Consider the following 20,530-nt stretch of genomic DNA (forward strand, 5'->3'; position numbering starts at 1 on the left):
AATGCTATTTGAAACCATATATGATCATTATATTTTGTCATAATCGTCCATGGTAGGCTTGAGTTTACGAATTCACTATAAGTTGTGAACGGGAAAAATAACCATTTAAGGGCATATTGGATGGTTCCACCGACCCAATTTGACTCATGGAGGATATTAGGGACCATGGTAAACATCTCAGCAATTTTTACTTTTAGGTGAAAAAAGGTCAAAAATTACAAAATCGAAAGCTAATCCACGCTTTTTGAGGAAATTTTGAGGTTTTGGGGCACGGTGGCGAAAAGCCTTGAAACCCTTTGAGATGCATCTCGGGGTCATATAATGCCGTTTGAAACCATATATGATTATTATATGTTGTCATAAACGTCCACGGTGGGTTTGAGTTTATGAAATCACTGCAAGTTGTGAACGGGTATAATGATCGTTTAAGGGCATATTGGATGGTTCCACCGACCCAATTTGACTCCCGGAGGATATTAGGGACCATGGCAAACATCTCGGCAATTTTTATTTCCGGACGAAAAAAAGGTCAAAAAATTACAAAATTGAAGGCTATAATCCACGCTTTTTGAGGAATTTTGAGGTTTCGGGGCCCGGTGGCGAAAAGCCTTGAAACCCTAAGGCATACATCTCGGGGTTATATAATGCCGTTTGAATCCATATATGATCATTATATGTTGTCATAATTGTTCGTGGTAGGCTTGAGTTTACGAAATCACTGCAAGTTCGTTGTGAACGGGCAAAATGACCGTTTAAGGGCATATTGGATGGTTCCACCGAGCCTATTTGACTCCCGGAGGATATTAGGGACCATGGTAAACATCTCGGCAATTTTAATTTTCGGGCGAAAAAAGGTCAAAAAATTACAAAATTGAAGGCTATAAACCACGCTTTTTGAGGAATTTTTGAGGTTTCGGGGCACGGTGGCAAAAGTCTTGAAACCTTAACGGATACATCTTGGGGTCATATAATGCCGTTTGAAACCATATATGATCATTTTATGTTGTCATAAACGTCTGTGGTAGGCTATAATCCACGCTTTAAGGAAAATTTGAGGTTTTGGGCCTGGTGGCGAAAAGTGGCAAAATTGAAGGCTATAATCCAACCCATTGTTTGAGTATAGGTTGGGTTCAGATCATTGTCGTTTAAGGTCGGGTCTTCGGGTTAGGTTAGTTTTTGATAGCTTTAGGGTCTCAACACTTTTCGCCACCGGGCCCCGAAACTTCTAAAATTCCTAAAAAACTGTGGATTATATATTTTTCAATTTTGGAATTTTTTGACCTTTTTTCGCCCGGAAATAAAAATTGCCGAGATGTTTACCATGGTCCCTAATACCCTCCAAGAGTTTAATTGGGTGGGTGGAATCATCCAATTTGCCTTTAAATGGTCATTTTACTCGTTTTCGTACATGCCTGTTGTATTGGCTATAAGCTCTCACAGGGTCTTTACGTTGCCAGATAATGGTCATATATGGGTCCAGACAATATAATATGATCCCGGGATTCATCCCGTAGTTTTCCGTGAAATTCCAACACCAGCTCCTGACACCTCCTAAATCGCTTCGATTTCGTGTATTATAGACTTATACTGTTCTCACATATACACCTCCGAAATTGCCTATACTTTGATCAAGCAAAGGTCCGTTTCTATCCATTCCTTGTCAATTTTTTTTTAATAGTAATCATATAATGATGTTAAAAGTGATAGTGGGGAGCCAAAGAATATGAGATGCTCTATAAATTTTTTTTGGCCACAAAGCTCTATTTTCTTCATGGCAAAATAGTTAAGTGAATCAGGTAACTTATTTACGGAGTGATTTCTACATAACCTGTCTTTATCGAAAAGAATCTAATATCTTTCTGCGTACTATTGTAAGTTCCTATTTTGTGAGCGCTAAAAAAGTAATTATTTTTTCTTATTTCAATTCGGTAGAATACACAAAAATTCTCTATACTATTGATTGATATCATGAGAACTATCAGTTTTTAAGCATTAAAGAACTTTAGATTTACTACATTTATCATAAACATATCATGATAATTTAACTTTATGCCGTCCACTGATTTAAGTTTTGTGTTGCCAATTTCTCATATATTCCTAAGCTCGTATTGAAATAACAAGATCTTATGCTATATATAGATGACTGGGAAATTGGTACAAAAATCACTTATAATTACAATAAATCATGGTATGGATAGTTTATATATACTATTCTTAATAGAAATATGTGAGAAAGAAAATGTTTATTTGAAAAAAGTCAAATTGGCCGGTTTTTTGTCGTGTTTTTAATAAATAGTGGATTTAAATTATTGCACAAATACAATTTGGAGTTATTGCGAATTGAGATACACACGTGCAAATAAAGTGAAGAGAGAATAGGGTTCGTATCATACAAGTCTATGGTATGTAAAAATTGACGTAGAGATTATGTATGGGATCTGACTAGGGAGTAGGGACCAATAAATTATGAAAATCTAATCCGCCGCCGTTTAGCTTAATAATAAGAAAAAACAGTATTTGTAAAACAATACTCCGTATATTGGACGTAGACATAGATTATTTCAAAATCAAAGATTCAAAACCTCGAAACTTTAATTTAATTCGATGAAAACTTCATATACAATAAATCGTTTTATTGATCAATTGGACTTATTATACGTGAAATAAAATTAAATGAAGCATAAGGAAATGATTTGATGGAGTAGGTTAAATTATAAGAATAAAAAGACGAACCTTCTATCCAAAAATCTAGAATAATAAATAGTACGTAGAGCAGTAAGAAGATAATAAATTTTGATTGGATTAAAAGGAAAGAAAAATACAACATACATCATAGTCACAACCTTAAGTGGAACAAGACCAGGCACCAAATCGAAGACGGTGGATCTTGATGCTCCTTAAATAGCATCTAACTGGTCCACACATGCATCAATTTAATTACCAACCTCCATTATTCGCTTTTATTTCATTTCATTTTATGGCAGAAATTTAAATTAAAAAGCTCTTTTAATTTAATTTGCACTTTATTTATTTATTTGTTTGAAAAAAATCTTTAGGATTGGAGGGTGGGGGACAAATAAAACCTTCCCAAGATTGAGCCACAAAGAGTCAAAGATATTGTTGAATCATCGTCAAAAAAAGAGGAACGTATTAATGCAACGAAAAAAAATTTCTAATTTCTTAGAAATATCATCATCTCACTTTTTCATATTTGTTCAAGTCTCGAATTGAAATCTTAAAATCGGAGAATTAATACATACATACTACAATTAAATTTAATCGTAGTAATATGTAAAACTAATAAATTTTTCTCCTTTACAAAGGATTTTGCAAAATTTATTGAACTACAACATGATAAGATACCCCGGTGGGATGGCCTAATTAAATTAAAAATTCTAAAAATGGCAATAAATTAAAGTGATCACGTTCATAGGGTGGAATGAAATTACAACTAATTAAAAAAGAGGGCTTAAATTGCAATGATAGTAATAAGCTAGGGATTATGTAAATGATGGAATTAAGTGATTAATGATGTTGGAAAATGGTGGATTATTGAAGGAAATGAGGGATGGTTAAACCTTAAATTAAATTAAGGTGATGAGGTATTGAGGTGGGTGTTTAGGAGGTAGCAATGCAAGGAGGCTCCCAGAACAAGAGTGACCTCTTGGGTTCTTTACAGCCTCTAAGCATCAAGGGAACAAGATACTCCGCCTTTTCGGCCGCGGTTGCTCCTCCTACTCCGTCTCCTCTGCCTGTTCCTGCAGCTTTCAGTAGTACCACCTCTTGTTGTGCTAATGCTTCTCCCTTTCTATTATGGGCGGCATAAAGCAACTTGTTGTTATTCCTTTTGGTATCATCCTTTTCCACTTGCTGGGCACAATTTTTATTATTATTCTTGTGCCCTACAAGTGGATTGAGCATAGCCACTGCTGCTGCCGCGGGGCTATTGCTCCGTCGCCAGTAGTACTCGTAGGCATTCAGGGCGACAGCAGCAGCAGTGGCTGTGCTCGCACTCACCCTTGGTTGAGGTGGCAGTGATCGCGTCACTGCTGCCAACTCATCCACCTCTTCATCCTCTATCTCTTCCTCATTGTCGTCAAGAGTTTTGATTACTGTTTTGTTGTATTTGCGAGGCCATGTGGACTTGTTCCGTGTACTTGTTAACTCCATAAGCTTACTCATTGTAAATGCCGTGCATGACCTTTGTACATTCATCACCCCCCTCGGTATAGCCAACACCTCTTCACCTCCTACTTCTTCTTCCTCCTCCTCGTCTACCTCTTCATCGCGATCATAATTCTCTACGATAGCAGCCTCGAGTACCTCCTCACTTTGCTCAAGTTCATGCTCATCAGTAGTAGCACTCGTACTGAGAGTTAGAAGCAAGCGGCCATCCTGTCGTTGCGCACGGAAGCAGTTCTGAGAAGGAACTGCGACAGCTTCAACGACAAGGCGGCCGTCTTGGCGGTGGGACCGTATGTGGAGGTTGGACCCATCGTCTCGGTGAGCCAATGAAGGAAGAGGAGGAGGGAATGACGGCCTTACAAGAGGGACCATCATTGACCTCTTTACAGTGGGACCCTTCAAGCTGTTGTTGTTGTTGTTGTTGCACTTATAATTATAATTACCAACTTCTACAATAACATTCCCTTTCTCCTCTACCTCTTCTTGCTCTTTCTCCTTCTCCTTCTCTTGTTCTTCCTCCACTTGCTCGTGCTCGTCTTCGGGGTCTGAAGGCGGGTAAGAGAACCCATCAGACCCGGTCTCCGACCCGAGACTCTCAGTACAAATCTCAAGGCTCTTCTCACTAAGCGAGCTTGAACGCTTTGCCAAAGGGTGAACATACGGTGGAGGAAGCTGACCCGGCTCAGACCCGGACTTAGACCCAGACCCATCATTCTTTCCAGGAGAAAGAATAGAACCCCAACTCTTCTTGTCAGCTTGAATAGAACTCCAGATTTCCTCAAATGCCTGACCACCCACGTTGTTGTTGCTGTTGTTGTCATTATCAGAATTACTACTAGTGTTATCACCATCAGTATTGTTTTGACGATGCTCGCCTAAGGCGAGCGAGGAATGAACCCTCTTGAAAGAAGAAGAAGAATGAGGAGTGATCAATTTTTGTGCCGATGACATGTCAGCAGCAGAGAGAGTTCTTCGAATAGAATTGTTGTTGAAAGAAGAAGAAGAATTGTTAAAATCAGAGCTAAGTAAAGAAACAATGCCCTGTTTGGAGTGTATGGAAGAATCATCTTCATTGATGATCATTTTATAAGGCCTTTGAAGGCAGCTGGCGTTGTCAAACCACCCTGCTGACATCTCTCTCTTCTTTCTGCAACTACTTCAGATGCAGAGAAATTTAGAGAGATGTTTGATTTTCTTTTTCTTTTTTTTTTTGTTTGAATTTGGACAATTTTTCTGAATTCCTGCAACACAAAAACAGATTCTTTTATTAGAGATAGAAAAAAAGATCAAAACTTTTATTAAAATTTGAGAAATTAAGCATTAAAGAGAGCCAACTGTAAGAAGAAGTAAGTAACAAAAAAGTATCAAGTTACAAAGCATTCTGAAAAACATGCAAGTGGGAAAGAGATGTAATTGGGACATGGGTGGCAATCATAGGGCAGTCAAATTTTCTTACCCTTTAATTTACTTCGATCATAAACAACCAACAACAACAATAAACCTCTGTTTTTTTTTTCTCTTCTAATAATACAGAGTACTCTGTTTTTTTTGTTGAGTTTTTTGTGGGGTTTTAATTTTTTGAAACTTGGTTAATGCGAGTGAGAAGAATGAGGGGGAGGAGGTATTTGTAGTGCCAGTAAAGTATGAAATTGGGTCCCACATAACGCAACAATTTTAAAAGTTGTACCTTTTTTTTTTCTTTCTCATTTAATTAAGAAGTTGCTCCTTAATTGTATTTTTATAATCACTAATTCCTTTATTCTATTAGTAGTAGTAGTATTATGGTAAATTTTAACAAACCATTTCTACTAATGTAGATTCCCTTTTACCCTTTATTTGGTTTTTTTTAAGGGGATTAAGTGTGAATTTTGAGAGGATAAACAATTTAAGAATATACTAGGTGCCCTTGATGTTTAATTTTTAATCACCCCCTACCACTCTAATAAATTGATGTTAGGAACATTTAGGACGGTCACCCTATATTATTCTTCTTTCATTTAGAAAATTATTCTATGTCGTGAGAGTTTCAGCTTGAAGTCAAAGAATAGGAAAAGTCATTTAAAGTTAGAATTGGTAAGTATGGTAACTAGTAGTATTGATAATCATGAAAATTTACAATTGATCTCGAATAGGAAGTTACAGTACTTTTTAGAAAACTTTTACCTTTAGAAGGGGTTATATATGTAATTTATACTTTGTAATTTTCTATTTTGACTCTAATATTATACTCATAAGATCCGTTACAGATATTAAGATAACACATACTCTTTACATCCATATCACGACTCCTTTAAAATTATATACGTCATAGAAAATTGTTACACTAGACTTTAGCTAGCTGTCCTAGAAAGGAATTATTTGTAGATATATGTACTGTAAAAATTTTGACATATAAAATAGAAATAATGGTTTGTAATTTGTAAGTAACAAAAAGGAAGGACTCTAAGAGGTTGCTAATAATGTGGCCAATCCAAGATTAGATTAGAAATTATTAAATTAATTAACCCCCAATACGAGAGGTGAGAGTGTGGGAAGTCCAGCTATGAAATTGTCAGATAGCATATTAATACAAACACAACCGTACGGGAAGTAAATAGGAAACTATATCCTTATTCTGAGTAGCTTCCATAAGTGTGCATGCATTGTCATAACTCGTAACTCCCCCTCTCTTCTCCCCCGTGTCTCTCTGAACATACTCATTTTTTTTTTCTTTTTTTGGAACTCAACTCGTGGCTACCTTTTTTTTTTTTTTTTTTTCATATACACAACTCTAATAAATAAGGGTCGGACCGTTTAGTATTACGGAGTAATAATGGAATTTTCAATGAGGTTGAGGTGGTGTAGTAGCCGTGTTGCTAATTCAGATGTTGTATCAATATGGTGTAGAGATTATATACTAATGTCTCCCCTTTTAAGTAGATTGAACGATACCTTTCCCAATACCACTTAACTATAGATAACATAATTCTCAATGCCACTTAACAATGTAGCTTGATAACATTTCAAGATATTTGAGGATAAATAAACTTTATCGATAGACTTATTGACGTGAAAAATTTCCTATAAACTACTACCAAGTACCACCAATAATATTACTCCCTCAATTTCAAATTAATTAAATGCAAAAATTGGCTAACATCCCTATTTATCTATTAGTTTATTTATATAAAAAACATTACATATACTAACATGTGTTATTATATGCTGGTAAGAAATTACAATAAAAGTCAAACACTTAAATAATTCAAATGTCAAAGTGTTACAATGACAAGCAACACGAAAGTAATATGTATTGCCATTTTTAATTTTGTCGTCCTTTATTGACTAGACATTTTTAGAGACGCTAATTTAAATTAAATTAATAATTGATTAATTTCCTTGGTATGTGGCTATATACTAGTATATAATAAAGGTGAAAAAAAAATATATTGGGACAAAGTTACTAGCTAGACAATTATATGGAGAATTGGAGCCCAATTATATGGACACTATACTAATAAGAATTTAGACTATGTAATAATTTGGCGGTGGCATCATTGTCTAGTTGAAATCAATCAATCAATCAATCAATCAAAGCCTTAATCCCAAAAGTGGGGTCGGCTAACATGAACCAAATTTGATTATTCCGTGTAGTCATCAACATAAATCTTTCTCCTCCATCCCTTACGATCCAAAACTTCATCCTCACGTAAATCCATGCACTTCATATCCTTCCTCACTCCTTCCAACCAAGTCATCTTTGGTCTCCCTCTTCCTCGTTTAATCCCTCCATGGTCCCACTCTTCCACTCTTCGCACCGGTGCACCCTCGGGTCTCCGTCTTACATGTCCAAACCAACGCAGACGATTTTCCCTTAATTTATCTACAATGCCCGCCACACCTACTTTCTTGCGAATAACCTCATTTCTGATTCTATCTCTTAAAGTGTTTCCACACATCCACCTTAACATGCGCATTTCCGTAACCTCCATCTTTTTAATATGCTCTTTCTTAGAAGCCCAACATTCTGTACCATAGAGCAACACTGGTCTTATGGCAGTCCTGTAGAATTTTCCCTTCAACTTTAAGGGAATGCTGCGGTCGCATAACACTCCCGTGGCCGCTCTCCATTTAAGCCACCCTGACTTAATCCTGTGGGTCACGTCTTGATCAATGTCACCATTCTTCTGGATGATCGACCCTAGGTACTTAAAACATTCACTCATGGTCAAATCCTTTCCATCCAAACTCACCACTTCATTGCTTGTCCCCCTCTGAGTGCCAAAACGACATACCAAATATTCAGTCTTACTCCGACTTAGCTTAAACCCTCTAGATTCCAACCTTTGCCTCCATTGCTCCAACTTGACATTAACCCCATCCTTAGTCTCATCCACCAAAACGATATCATCTGCGAACAGCATACACCATGGAACCTCATCTTGAATTGGTCTAGTTAATTCATCTAGAACCGTTGCAAAAAGAAAAGGGCTTAATGCAGACCCTTGATGCAATCCGATTGTAATAGGGAAATCTTTTGTCAACCCTCCGCATGTCCTCACATTTGTTGACACATCCCGATACATATCCTTAACTAGGTCTACATACCTTCGTGGGATACCTTTCTTCAACATTGCCCACCAAAGTATCTCTCTTGGCACCTTGTCATATGCCTTCTCTAAATCAATAAAGACCATATGAAGATCTTTCTTCTTTACCCTATAAAACTCCATCATTTGTCTTATCAAATGGATTGCCTCCATAGTAGATCTCCCAGGCATAAAACCAAATTGGTTATCTGAAATGCTTGTGCATGCCCTCAACCTTTGTTCAATCACCCTTTCCCACAACTTCATAGTATGGCTCATAAGCTTAATTCCTCGATAGTTAGAACAATCTTGAGCGTCTCCTTTGTTTTTATAAACCGGGACCAAGGTGCTCTTCCTCCAATCTTGTGGGATCCTTGTAGCCGTCCATATCTTGTTGAAAAGGTTTGTTAACCAATCAATACCAATCTTACCCAAACACCTCCACACCTCTATCGGTACCCCATCAGGGCCAACCGCCTTCTTAGGTTTCATCTTCCTCAGTGCAATCTCCACCTCTACTCTCCTAATCCTTCGCACATACTCCATGTTGATTTCTTCATCACTCATAGAGGTATCTCCTATCACAACTCCATTACTTCCATTAAATAATTCATCGAAGTACCCCTTCCACCTGTCCTTGATGCCCTCCTCTTGCACTAGGACCATTTGGTTCTTATCTTTGACACACTTCACCATGCCAATATCCTTCCTTGCCTCTTGTCTTCTCTTTGCCATCTTATAAATGATCCTTTCTCCCTCCTTGGAATCAAGCTTTTCATAAACCTCCTGATATGCCTTTTCTTTTGCTTGGCGAACAGCTGCCTTTGCCTTACTCTTAGCCTCCTTATACGCTGCAAAGGTTTCATCACTCCTACATTTTCCTAAGGCTTGATAGCATTCCCTTTTTTGCTTAATTACTGCTTTCACCTCTTCATTCCACCACGAAGTATCTCTCTGTACCGAAGTTCTTCCCCTTACTTCCCCTAAGACCTCTTTGGCCACTCTTAGGAAACAGTTCTTCATTCGTAACCAAGTCTTGTCCGGATCCACCTCTCCATCCCAATCCGCTTCTTCAATTACCTTTTCTGTAAAAACCTTAGCTTTTGCATCCCTTAGGGTCCACCATCTTATCCTTGGTTCTTCTTGTCTAACTTTTTTCTTCGCCTTCTCTTTCAGACGAATAGTCATTACCAATAGCCGGTGTTGGGTGACCACACTCTCCCCTGGGATAACCTTACAGTTTATGCAACTTTGTCTATCTATGCTCCTTGTGAGCAGGAAGTCTATTTGAGTTGCATTTGCTCCATTCCGAAAAGTTATCAAGTGTGAATCCCTCTTCTTAAACCAAGTATTAGCCAAAATTAAATCATATGATTGGGCAAAATCCATAATAGCTTCACCACCGGCGTCCCTCTGCCCATACCCAAAGCCTCCATGGACACTCTCATAGCCATCTCGGCTCGCCCCAATGTGCCCATTTAGATCCCCTCCAATATATAACTTCTCTGAGTGGTGGACACCCTGCACCACCTCGTCTAGGTCCTCCCAAAATTGTCGTTTCTCTTCTGCATCTAAACCCACTTGGGGAGCATAAGCACTGATAACATTCACAATCTCCTTGCCACATAGCAACTTCAGCCTTATCAACCTATCGTTCTTCCGATAGACCTCGATCACCTCTTTTGCCAACCTCTCATCGAGAACCACACCAACTCCGTTCCTAGCTCCACCATTCCTTGTTCTGTGGCTCGTTTCTTGCCCAACATACCATACCTTATACCCCAAAACCAAGCCTCGAGCTCCTTCTCCTGTCCATCTTGTCTCTTGGAGGCACATGATGTTCACGCGTCGTCTTTTCATTACTTCTACCAATTCTGCTGATTTTCCCGTAAGAGACCCCACATTCCAAGAACCAATCCGCAAACTAAATTCTTTTCTCCCACGCTCCCTCCTGATCCCAACTCCAAGCCCTTGATTATTTGACACCACAATTGGGCAATATGGCGCGTCGCTTCTGGGCGACGACCTAGCAACCCTTACATACTTATCACTACACCCGGGTCTGGGAAGTGCAGCGCGTCGCTCAGTAGGGAACGCCCCAATGGCACGCCCTTGCTCATTTGACACCACACTCGGGCAATGTGGCGCGTCGCTTCTGGGCGACGACCTAGCAACCCTTGCATACTTATCACTACACCCGGGTCTAGGAAGTGCAGCGCGTCGCTGAGTAGGGAACGCCCCCACGAAAATATCTGTTTGGCTCATGTCATGGGATGTGACGAAGTTTTATACTGGCTGTCACTGGCCTACCGTAACCCTCCTCCTTTATCCAGGCTTGGGACTGGCAGCGGGAAACCCACTGGCGGAGTTCATTGTCTAGTTGAAATAAAATTAAAAAAAAAAAATAGTAGTGGATTCGTAATTTGTTTGAAGTTAATTGGAAAATTGAAAAATAGGGTGTAATGACTGCGAACTTGGCATGAAAGCCAAGCTACATAGTTTGAGTATTTGTCATTTATCCGTCGTCCACGCTATTATCATTGTAATTGCCTAGTGTTCTACTCCTTCTGTCCAATTAATAAACTTTTTTTACTTTACTCGATGTGTCATTTTATTTGTAATTTTGTATGCATATATTCACTTTGCCATAAAATATACAAGTATAACATTACGTAGTAGATTTTAAGTAAGGTCAAGCCATAATCAATATATACTTGCACCCTCAGTTTCTCAATCTACAAGACTACAGCTCATTGCTTAAGCTTGGTGTCTCAATTTTTCTAATTTCAGTTAACATTCATACACCCGTTACAACGTTGTACTACAAGAGAGCAGTGATTTTTATCTTCTTCACATCATCGTTTATTTGAAAAAAAAAAAAAAAGAAATCATAAGTATATAAGACTACCGTCACTAATATAGGTATTCTATTAAATAAATATTTTTCAATTTTAAACACTTTACAATCTATAGTGAAATTAAGATATGTTTTATTGAATGCAATATACTTGATTATTTAATTAAATCACACGTATTATATCTTCTAGAACTCGATCTAATTGAGTAGATTTAGGTAAATAACAAAATTAGTACTATGATTTAGGAAATCTTTATAATGATAGTCGTATGGTCCATTTCAATAGAGGCAAATGACTTATTAAATTGTGTAGGCTTCTTTCTTATAGAGAAATAGTAAGTGCGTGCATGTTTATTGTATTTTGGATAAGAGATCAATTGGGTGCAACCTTTTCGATCACTATCATTAAAAGAATTGGAAAAAGGTTGGCTATTCTATGGAAATGAGGAACATGTGTCAATGTGTGCAGTGGTTTGTCAATTAGGGATTTTTTTTTACTAATCTACATCTCTCACAAGAGCGAGATAGATATAAATGGAGATCAATTTCATGTGTGCCAAAGCTTTGTGTAGAATTTCATGTTTTCAAAAAAAAAAAAACAAAAAAAAAAAAAAAAACAAAACTAGAATTTTGTTAGTTTTGTCTCGACATATACTTTAATTAGTTCAAAATACTCCATAACAATTAAATTTTAAAAGTCTTGAAAAAATAAATAATATAAATGGTCAGATGTGTGTAATGTAGGCTAAAAGAAAAACGAAGAGAGTTCAACTTTATCCTATCTTATGTACATGTATGTGATACTTCATTCATTCGTCTCACCCAATCCTAAATCTTACTATACATTAACTTTACAGAGTTAAAATAGTATGTTAACATTCACATAGATAAAACTGAATTAAAAAAAATAAAAATACCAAAAATGGATAAACCGAAAGAGCATTACATGCAAATATAGTCGAGTTGAACAGGTGAAGACACGTATGTATGATAGCTTTAATTTACAAATTCTCTCGTTTGCGGATTTTGGAAAAGGAGGAGAAAAAGAAGGACTCTGATTGGCTGAAAATGGCTTAAGAAGAAAGCAAAAGAATCACTTTCAACGGGACAACATGATTGGGCGGCTTATATCCATGGACACATGACCTAACAAATAGAATCGAACCTTGCTAAATTCCCACAAATTTTATACTAATCCCTTAGCTTTGCTAATAGTATAGTACCCAATCTCTCATCATGTCAAACTAAAATTTATATTTATAAATCACTACACAATATGCAAATGGAATAACCCTAGCTAGCAGGGAATTTAAACGGAATATTTGTACATTTTGGGTCCGAAATATTTCAATATGAATACATGTTACGTAACTTACGTTGAGATATGTATTGTAGTTGTACTTGTATATATATTACGTAGTAATATGCCATTCAACCTGAGACATGTCAATAGGAGAATATCAGTGAAAATCGTGAATATATATGTTAAATTGAGATAATCATAAGATTCATAGGCTTTTGTTTTGTTTTTCATTTCTAATTCAGTGAAGTTAATAAGCGGAGTAGACATATAATTAAAAATCCGTATTAGTTTGTTTAAAAAAAAAAATATCCGTATAAACTTTCAACATCATTTAAGAAAATACAAAAACAATAATAAATTTGCATGCCATTCCCACACGAGAGTAAATAAACTAAAATCACTACAATACGCTATAATGGAGATAATAACGGACATGATTATCACCTAAAACACACATGATGGTCATCGTTCAATCAATTACACTAATTAGAGAAACGGTGTGAGTATGAACGAATTAGGTCAGCTCTATCAATAAAAAATTTAAAATTTTATTTTTGTAGTCATGAAATCTAACCACTTTTTATTTCCTAAACCATAATATTTTAGACTAATTATATTTATAAATGAACTTTTTCAATTGTTTTTTTTTTTTTATTTATTTTAGTCCTTCTCTCAAACTAAAAAAGTAATGTGTAGGGTAGTGTTACGTATAGTTTGCCTATGTCGACCACTCATACAAAATTAAAGACGATGATGTTGATCACTTTCATCCATTTGAAAGCATATTTACAGGCATTCACAAATTTTACGAAAGAACAATAAAGGAGCTACAGATATCACAAACCAAATCTGTTGATTTATTTAGTCTGACCAAATTATAAATCACAGGAAGGTTGATGGAAATTTCATGCTAAAATAAAATTATATTCTTGTCACTCTAATTTCAGTGTAAAGATGAAATCTCCGCTTACACGCAAGCTACATAATTGTCCTTGTCCATGCATCGTCGTAAATTTATTTATTATTGGAATATAATTAGCTGAAACTTTTGTGAAAATAAGATGAATATAATAAAGCCTAACAATTATTTCGAATCACAACTAGCATAAGTTTGTGATCATAACACGGCCTAACTTCAATTTACAACTAGCATAGTTTTATGTTCTTATGTATTTACTAAAATAAGTTCAGATAAGCTCTACTAGATTGATTAGATAAGTTAGATATAAACTTTATGTATATTAATTAGATTATGGGAGAGAAATGCAATAGTTGTTATTATATGTATGTATATATATATATATATATATATATATATATATATATATATATATATATATATATATATATATATATATATATATATATATATATATATATATATATATATATATATATATATATATATATATATATATATATATATATGTATATATATTATATTCTCGTTTGTATATGTATATGTATATATATATTATAAGCTCAAGTATAATGTATTTTCTGGTTTGTTGTTTGTTATTATATTCTTTTAGTATAATTCACATAAAAGAAATATCTTTCTAATTTGCACCGTTATTATGTCATTCTACTTTGAGACACTATAACTAAACAAGCAGCATCGTCTTTTCTAAAGAATGAAAGACAACACCTGTAAGGGCTCACTCACTTTTTAATGGGGAATAAGGGAAAAATTTTTCATTTTGTAGCATCTGTGTGGATATATGCATTAAGAGTGAAAATGCAATAGTATAATTTTCTACATACATAACTACTTTATTAATTATCATTTCTATAAGAATTTTTCCTGATAGGACGAGAACTGTATTATTAATTATCATTTTTATACTTTTGGTTTATTATTAGTTATCTATATACTTCATTTTTTTAATTTAGCATATATATAATGCGATAAGAAGTGACAAACTATTGCATTTTTGTTCTCCTTACGTGTGTATTTGGCTTTTAATATGAGCAAATTTAAATGAATAAATGCTTAGTTAATCTAGAAGAACATGCATAAATACTCATATTTTGGCAAAAAATTTCCACTCAACATATTCTTTACTACAAGAGAACTTTCTTTTTAGTACATGCATGCCTTTGATTTACAACAATTAATTATTTAATGAACTAAATATTACTCGTAGTACGGTTTACTAAATGAGGAGTTAGTATATATGCATGGCTGTTTTAGTTGTTCTTCGTTTAAGATAATATTTGACGTACATAAACAGCATGAAGTAGTACTATCTTCTTAATTCATAATTATGGTATTATTGGTAATCTTAGTCAACTGTCGCTAATTAGTCGGTTTGATTCCTACAACAAGTCGATTAATTTATAGTATAATATTAATAATCGAATCTAATTGCACGCACTTAAGAGTTAATATATGTGATTATACTTAATCTCAAAAGGATTGATGAAAAAAATAAAATTTTGAAAATACATAATTTGTCTTTAATACAAGGTGATTAAATTAAATAATACTAATACGTACAACAAATTAAAATTCAGCGGACTACAACTGGATGGATCGATTCTGAGTTGACTCATAAAACATAATTATTCTAATAAAACAGCATCAATACTTTAGGGTAGTAATGCCTGAATCAACCCATCATAAAACATTATAATATGCTCTAAATAATAGTAATAATTTATACAATCATGTTGCATAATATATAGTTTATTTAATTAAAGATAAAAAAAATATGTGTGAAAAATGGGTGGACGACGGAAGCAGGAAATGACAAATTAATCACTATCTTTAATTTGCATTTGGGTGCCTCAGATTCTCAATCCAATATGTCGCTCCCAGCTTACATTGCATCTTCATCTACAAAGCATAATTGTCTTTATATTCTTTTTTTATTCCTACAATAATATTATTAAACTTTACTTTTAGTATAATATTATTGCTAAATAAGTTTATAAAATATAAATTATGTGAACAATTAATTTAATATACTGGTGATCGTATAAACTTGTGGTACTGATTACGTGCCTGCATGGAGGCTATTGAGAATCATTATCCGAACATGACTTGGACTATGTTGTTAATTTGATATTAATTACAGTAATATATAGTTAATTAGTCTTATTATGGGCCATCACTACATTTACCTACATACACCCCTACAGTCCAATGACATTGATTAAGTTAGGGTAGCTTAATTTAATAAAGGGCTAAAATAGTAAATTTACTTACTAAAAATTTTATAAAGAGAAAAAAAAAAAACTCCATAATTCAATATGAATTATTTCGGGGCATGTAATAAAGTTACTCGTATTAGTTTACCCAAAAAATTAGAAAATATTTAATGGTCTACTGGAATCAGATTTGATAAAACCACTAAAATGTTTTAAGCTAAGTACGAATAGTACGTGAGACGCGAACTACTTTGAAGTCAATAATATAAGTTTCGATAGATCAAATCTTGTATGCTTCACTCGGATGTATACACTAATACCCTTAGGCTGGGTCCATGCTCTAGTTAACAAGTCTAGAAACAAATCAAACCTTATCGCATGGTTTGTCGTCCCTTATAATCCGATCCTTAGCTATTTGTTCGACCATATGAGGATTAATTTTGATCTTGATTGCTCTGTATTATGTGTGACACGTTTTTCATTTCTTTATAAGAAAAAACATTAATATGACGTTATTTTAATTTCTCTAAAAATTAAACTGATATGAAGCACAATTTTAAAATGAATGATAATGGGCAATAAATCGGAGGATATAAAGAGTGGGATAACATACATTATCTATTATATACTGCCCTAATTGATGGATTATTAGGTTCTTTGACGTGATAAATAACTATTAAAAGGACCTAAATTAATGAATTTTTTAACCAAAACTCCATTAGCGTGTTGACCATCTCACCATCGTACTATTCCCAGCTTATTTGAACAATTAATTATTGTATAAGTGGTCCAAGTATGTGAATTACATGCATAAAAAAAAAAATGATATTTAGTTCCTGTTTTAGTTGTTTATAATAGTTAAAGAAAACGTACCATCACCAGTTCACCGCATATTGATGGTGTTATTCCTTAGCAATTAATTGCAGGGTCGTACTCCGCAACTTTTGCCCCTTGATAAATGATACTCATAAAGCTTTTTTTATATCAACGCCTAATATTAACTCATTTTTGATATTTAGGGTTTTGCACATTTCGTTCTAGATTTTGATTTTTTTTGTTTGATTGGTCTAATGGAAAATTGCTTTCCAAAGGCCAATGACTTGGCTTTTTAAAAAATATATGTATATATATTTTACATAAAAATTTATGTTACAAACTTTAATTACTTGCACTTATATATTTATACCTTTTTTTAGTACGTGAAATAATAAATATAAATATCTTTTAAGTAATTTGTTTAACATTTACGTGTGTATAGGAATTAGAGGATATAGCAATTAGTAGCAATTTTGTGGAATAAATATTTTTTAGTTTTAAATCACGACTAAACCATCCAAACCAATCCAAAATCGAATGGAACTTGAAAACTGTAAATGTTTACTAGCTTTATTTCCTTTTTTTTTTTTTTTTTTTTTTTTTTTTGTTTTTGAAGAAACTAACTAGGTGTTTTTTTTTTTGTTTTTTTTTTTTTTTTTATTTTTTATATTTGGAACTATCTTTATTTATTGGTTAGTAATAGAGTGTGAATATGTACTCGCATAAATTATTATATACTTTATTGTTCTCCCCCACCAAAAAATATATATAGTAATTAGAGTGTTTTTTCTACTTCAAAATTCATTTTATTCGGATGTCCATATCATAAGTAACTAGTGTTAAGCTCGGGTGATGCCCTAAGATACTACATTATTTCCATGATAAATAACTTTATTAATATTTAATTTCTATTGATCAATGACATATAATATGGTTTAAACTTGAGGCTATGGGTTCAATTCTTATAAGAACCATTTTTTTAGACATGGAGTGAATATCGGATTAAATGAGAAGAGCGTCACGTAACATCTAAACTTCTTTAGGAACGTCTTTTAATATATATAGTATAGATTAACTGCTTAAGTTCGTTTTATCTCAAAAATCATGCATGCAAGAATTTTTAATATTTTAGACGACAGGAATTAAAGTATTACTTTTTGTAAATAAATCGCAGCCACCAGCTATGTAGAGGATAGTTTGTTCAACTTGGTCTCCTTTCGTCGCGTATTATTGTTGTTATATATAGAAATTATTAGCCTCAATTATATATTTATATAAAACGAAGAAATTAAAGGAGACAATGGACAGTAGTATTACTGGAGTTAATGTGTTATGCATAGAAAGGAAAAGCATATTATATTATTACTATTATATTATTTAAAGATGAAATGTCATTAAAAGTTTTGAAAATTCTATAGTAGTTATGTTTTAAAGTTAAATTTAATTATGTTCAAGATTCTATTTTTATCCCTAAATATGTGGAGTATTTTAGCTTATTATTCAATTTTTGCAAGTAGTACTGTATTATAACCGGTAAAATTATGTAATTTTAATACGAGTATTGTTTTGTTGATTCCATTATGTAAAATTATGGATTATGTGTATATAAGTCTAATTATTAGTTAAGTATATTTCCTAATTTAATCTCATTTTTTCTGTTTGTTTCGCTCCAAATGAAAATGCATATACATAGAGATCTGATGATATGATATTTAGGGACAATGGACATCGACTAGGATAGCCAACAAAAAGTACTCATCACTTAAAAATTAATGGGGGGTATTTTTTGTTAAATGTCTTCCTAGATTGAGGATGTTTGAGGGGGAGTAAATGGAAGAACATTGCACAATTTGGGGAACAAAGAGTATTCTAATCTACTTGGTAACTTAAAGTTTTTAGAATTATTCTCCCATCATTACTAGTTGAAATACTCTAATCGATTGCGGGGCATTTTTAAGAAATTTAGTTATCACTTATCAGATCACAATTATCATTTTAAGAAATACCCTATGATTTTAAAAAATTTCTTTTTCGATGAATCAGTTTGCTACGTTATTGTCATTGTTAGCTTAGGCATTGCTAAGGGTATGTACTATTATTGGCAATGCTAGTTTGATCAATAAGCTACATAATAGTTAAATATTTTAAGTTAAACTTGAGCATTGACACATGTGTCTCAAACTATTGCGAGCATACAGTAGGAATCATTACAAAGTATCTAATTAGATCCCTCCATTTTATAAACATTAGCCCGTAATAATTTTTGAGTCAAGTTTAAAAAATCTGTACCATTAATTATTATCAGTAATTTATAAATAAAAGGAATAATGTTGTCTATCATATAGATTTCAAGAAAAACTCGAGTTAAATACGCTTCAAATTCGAGCCAAGCTCTAATAATTTAACTCCTATGTTTGCAATTTGAATATCAGTATTAAGACTCATATCTCTATTAAACTTGCTAGTTTTATATGATGAATTTTGTAAAAAAATTGGAAGGTTTTAAATTCTCTTAGAAAGTATTTATATTGTAGGATGCAAAATATAGCAACCTAGAAGATAATAGTCATACTTTCCTGACTCATCACATAATCTTAACTAACTTTCACTAGCCTGAAAAAAATGAAATATTCTGAGGTGCACTTGTTCAGAATATTACAGAAGAGGAAAGAGGAGGGGGTATGAGATTCACAATTTTTATGTGCGGGGTGTCCCACCTTTTCAAGTTGCATGCTACATTGCTACCAGTTGTTCCGTGCATTTTATGCAACATCTACCAAGTATACTGTATAAATCAACACTTTTAAAGAATATGTATGTACCGATGTACGTAGCAATTTTTTTTATTATTTTTTATATAACGATAAAGTTATTTTATATAAAGTATTGATTTATATAAAAAAAACAATAAAGTTTAACAATATAGTACTGATCGGGTGCTTCCACCCAAATCCAAAAATTTAAGACTAGTGAGGAACGATAATGAAATCTTAATTCTAAAGTATCCATACTATGGCATGGTTTTTTATCACAAGATCAACCTCTAGCTACAAAACTAAGTACTACTACATAAAAAGGCAATGTTTGATTATAAGACACAAAATTAATGCATGTTTTATATACTTTGGACATCACTTGCATTGAGATAGAGCCAATGACTACTACTTGAAAAATTAATTAATTTGGTCTTAAAAAAGCATTTTAGTGCTAATTTGGTATTTCTTTTTAAAAAATAAGATAGGTGAGGTTTGGCTTTGGATCTTTGGTTATGCACGTTACTAAAAATTGAGAATTTGTTCTTCATTTAGGGGTGCTTTTAGTTAATTATTTTAAATATATAAATGATACCATAAAAGATATTTTAGCTACTGAGGGGCTTATGCATGACAAATTGACAATGGCAGAATGGCTAGTGTAATAAGCGGTCCTCCTCCTGCAATATTCGCGGTGGAGAAAGGGATGGTCAAATAGAAGTCTATGAACACACATTAATCAAAGATGAAGCATGGAATGTTCTTTAATTTTTCTCAAAGACATATTCTTTCAAAGTTTTTTGTCCAACATGTAACATGCCCTTTTAATTTGGTAAAATGCAATATTATTTCATCAAAGATCACGGAACATGCATTTGATGCATAGGAAAATAGG

The 20,530-nt window shown here is 33.7% G+C and overlaps 1 protein-coding gene across 1 annotated transcript; it reads right to left on the bottom strand.

Moving 5' to 3' along the window:
• Positions 1-3,170: 3,170 nt before the first annotated feature.
• On the bottom strand, positions 3,171-5,775 carry LOC145618185 (uncharacterized). The gene is made up of 2 exons (XM_081672971.1): positions 5,642-5,775; positions 3,171-5,426 (listed from the first exon to the last, which is right to left on the bottom strand). The coding sequence occupies exon 2, from the start codon at positions 5,317-5,319 to the stop codon at positions 3,619-3,621; it is 1,701 nt and encodes a 566-aa protein (XP_081529097.1). The 5' UTR covers positions 5,320-5,426; positions 5,642-5,775; the 3' UTR covers positions 3,171-3,618.
• Positions 5,776-20,530: the final 14,755 nt, after the last annotated feature.

This window comes from Chenopodium album, chromosome 26, assembly GCF_948465745.1.
Source record: "Chenopodium album chromosome 26, dcCheAlbu1.1, whole genome shotgun sequence".
Taxonomy (NCBI): Eukaryota; Viridiplantae; Streptophyta; class Magnoliopsida; order Caryophyllales; family Amaranthaceae; genus Chenopodium; species Chenopodium album.

Excerpts from the sequence above, each read along its gene's own strand:
- LOC145618185 (XM_081672971.1), bottom strand. The coding sequence starts at position 5,319 with ATGTCAGCAGGGTGGTTTGACAACGCCAGCTGCCTTCAAAGGCCTTAT.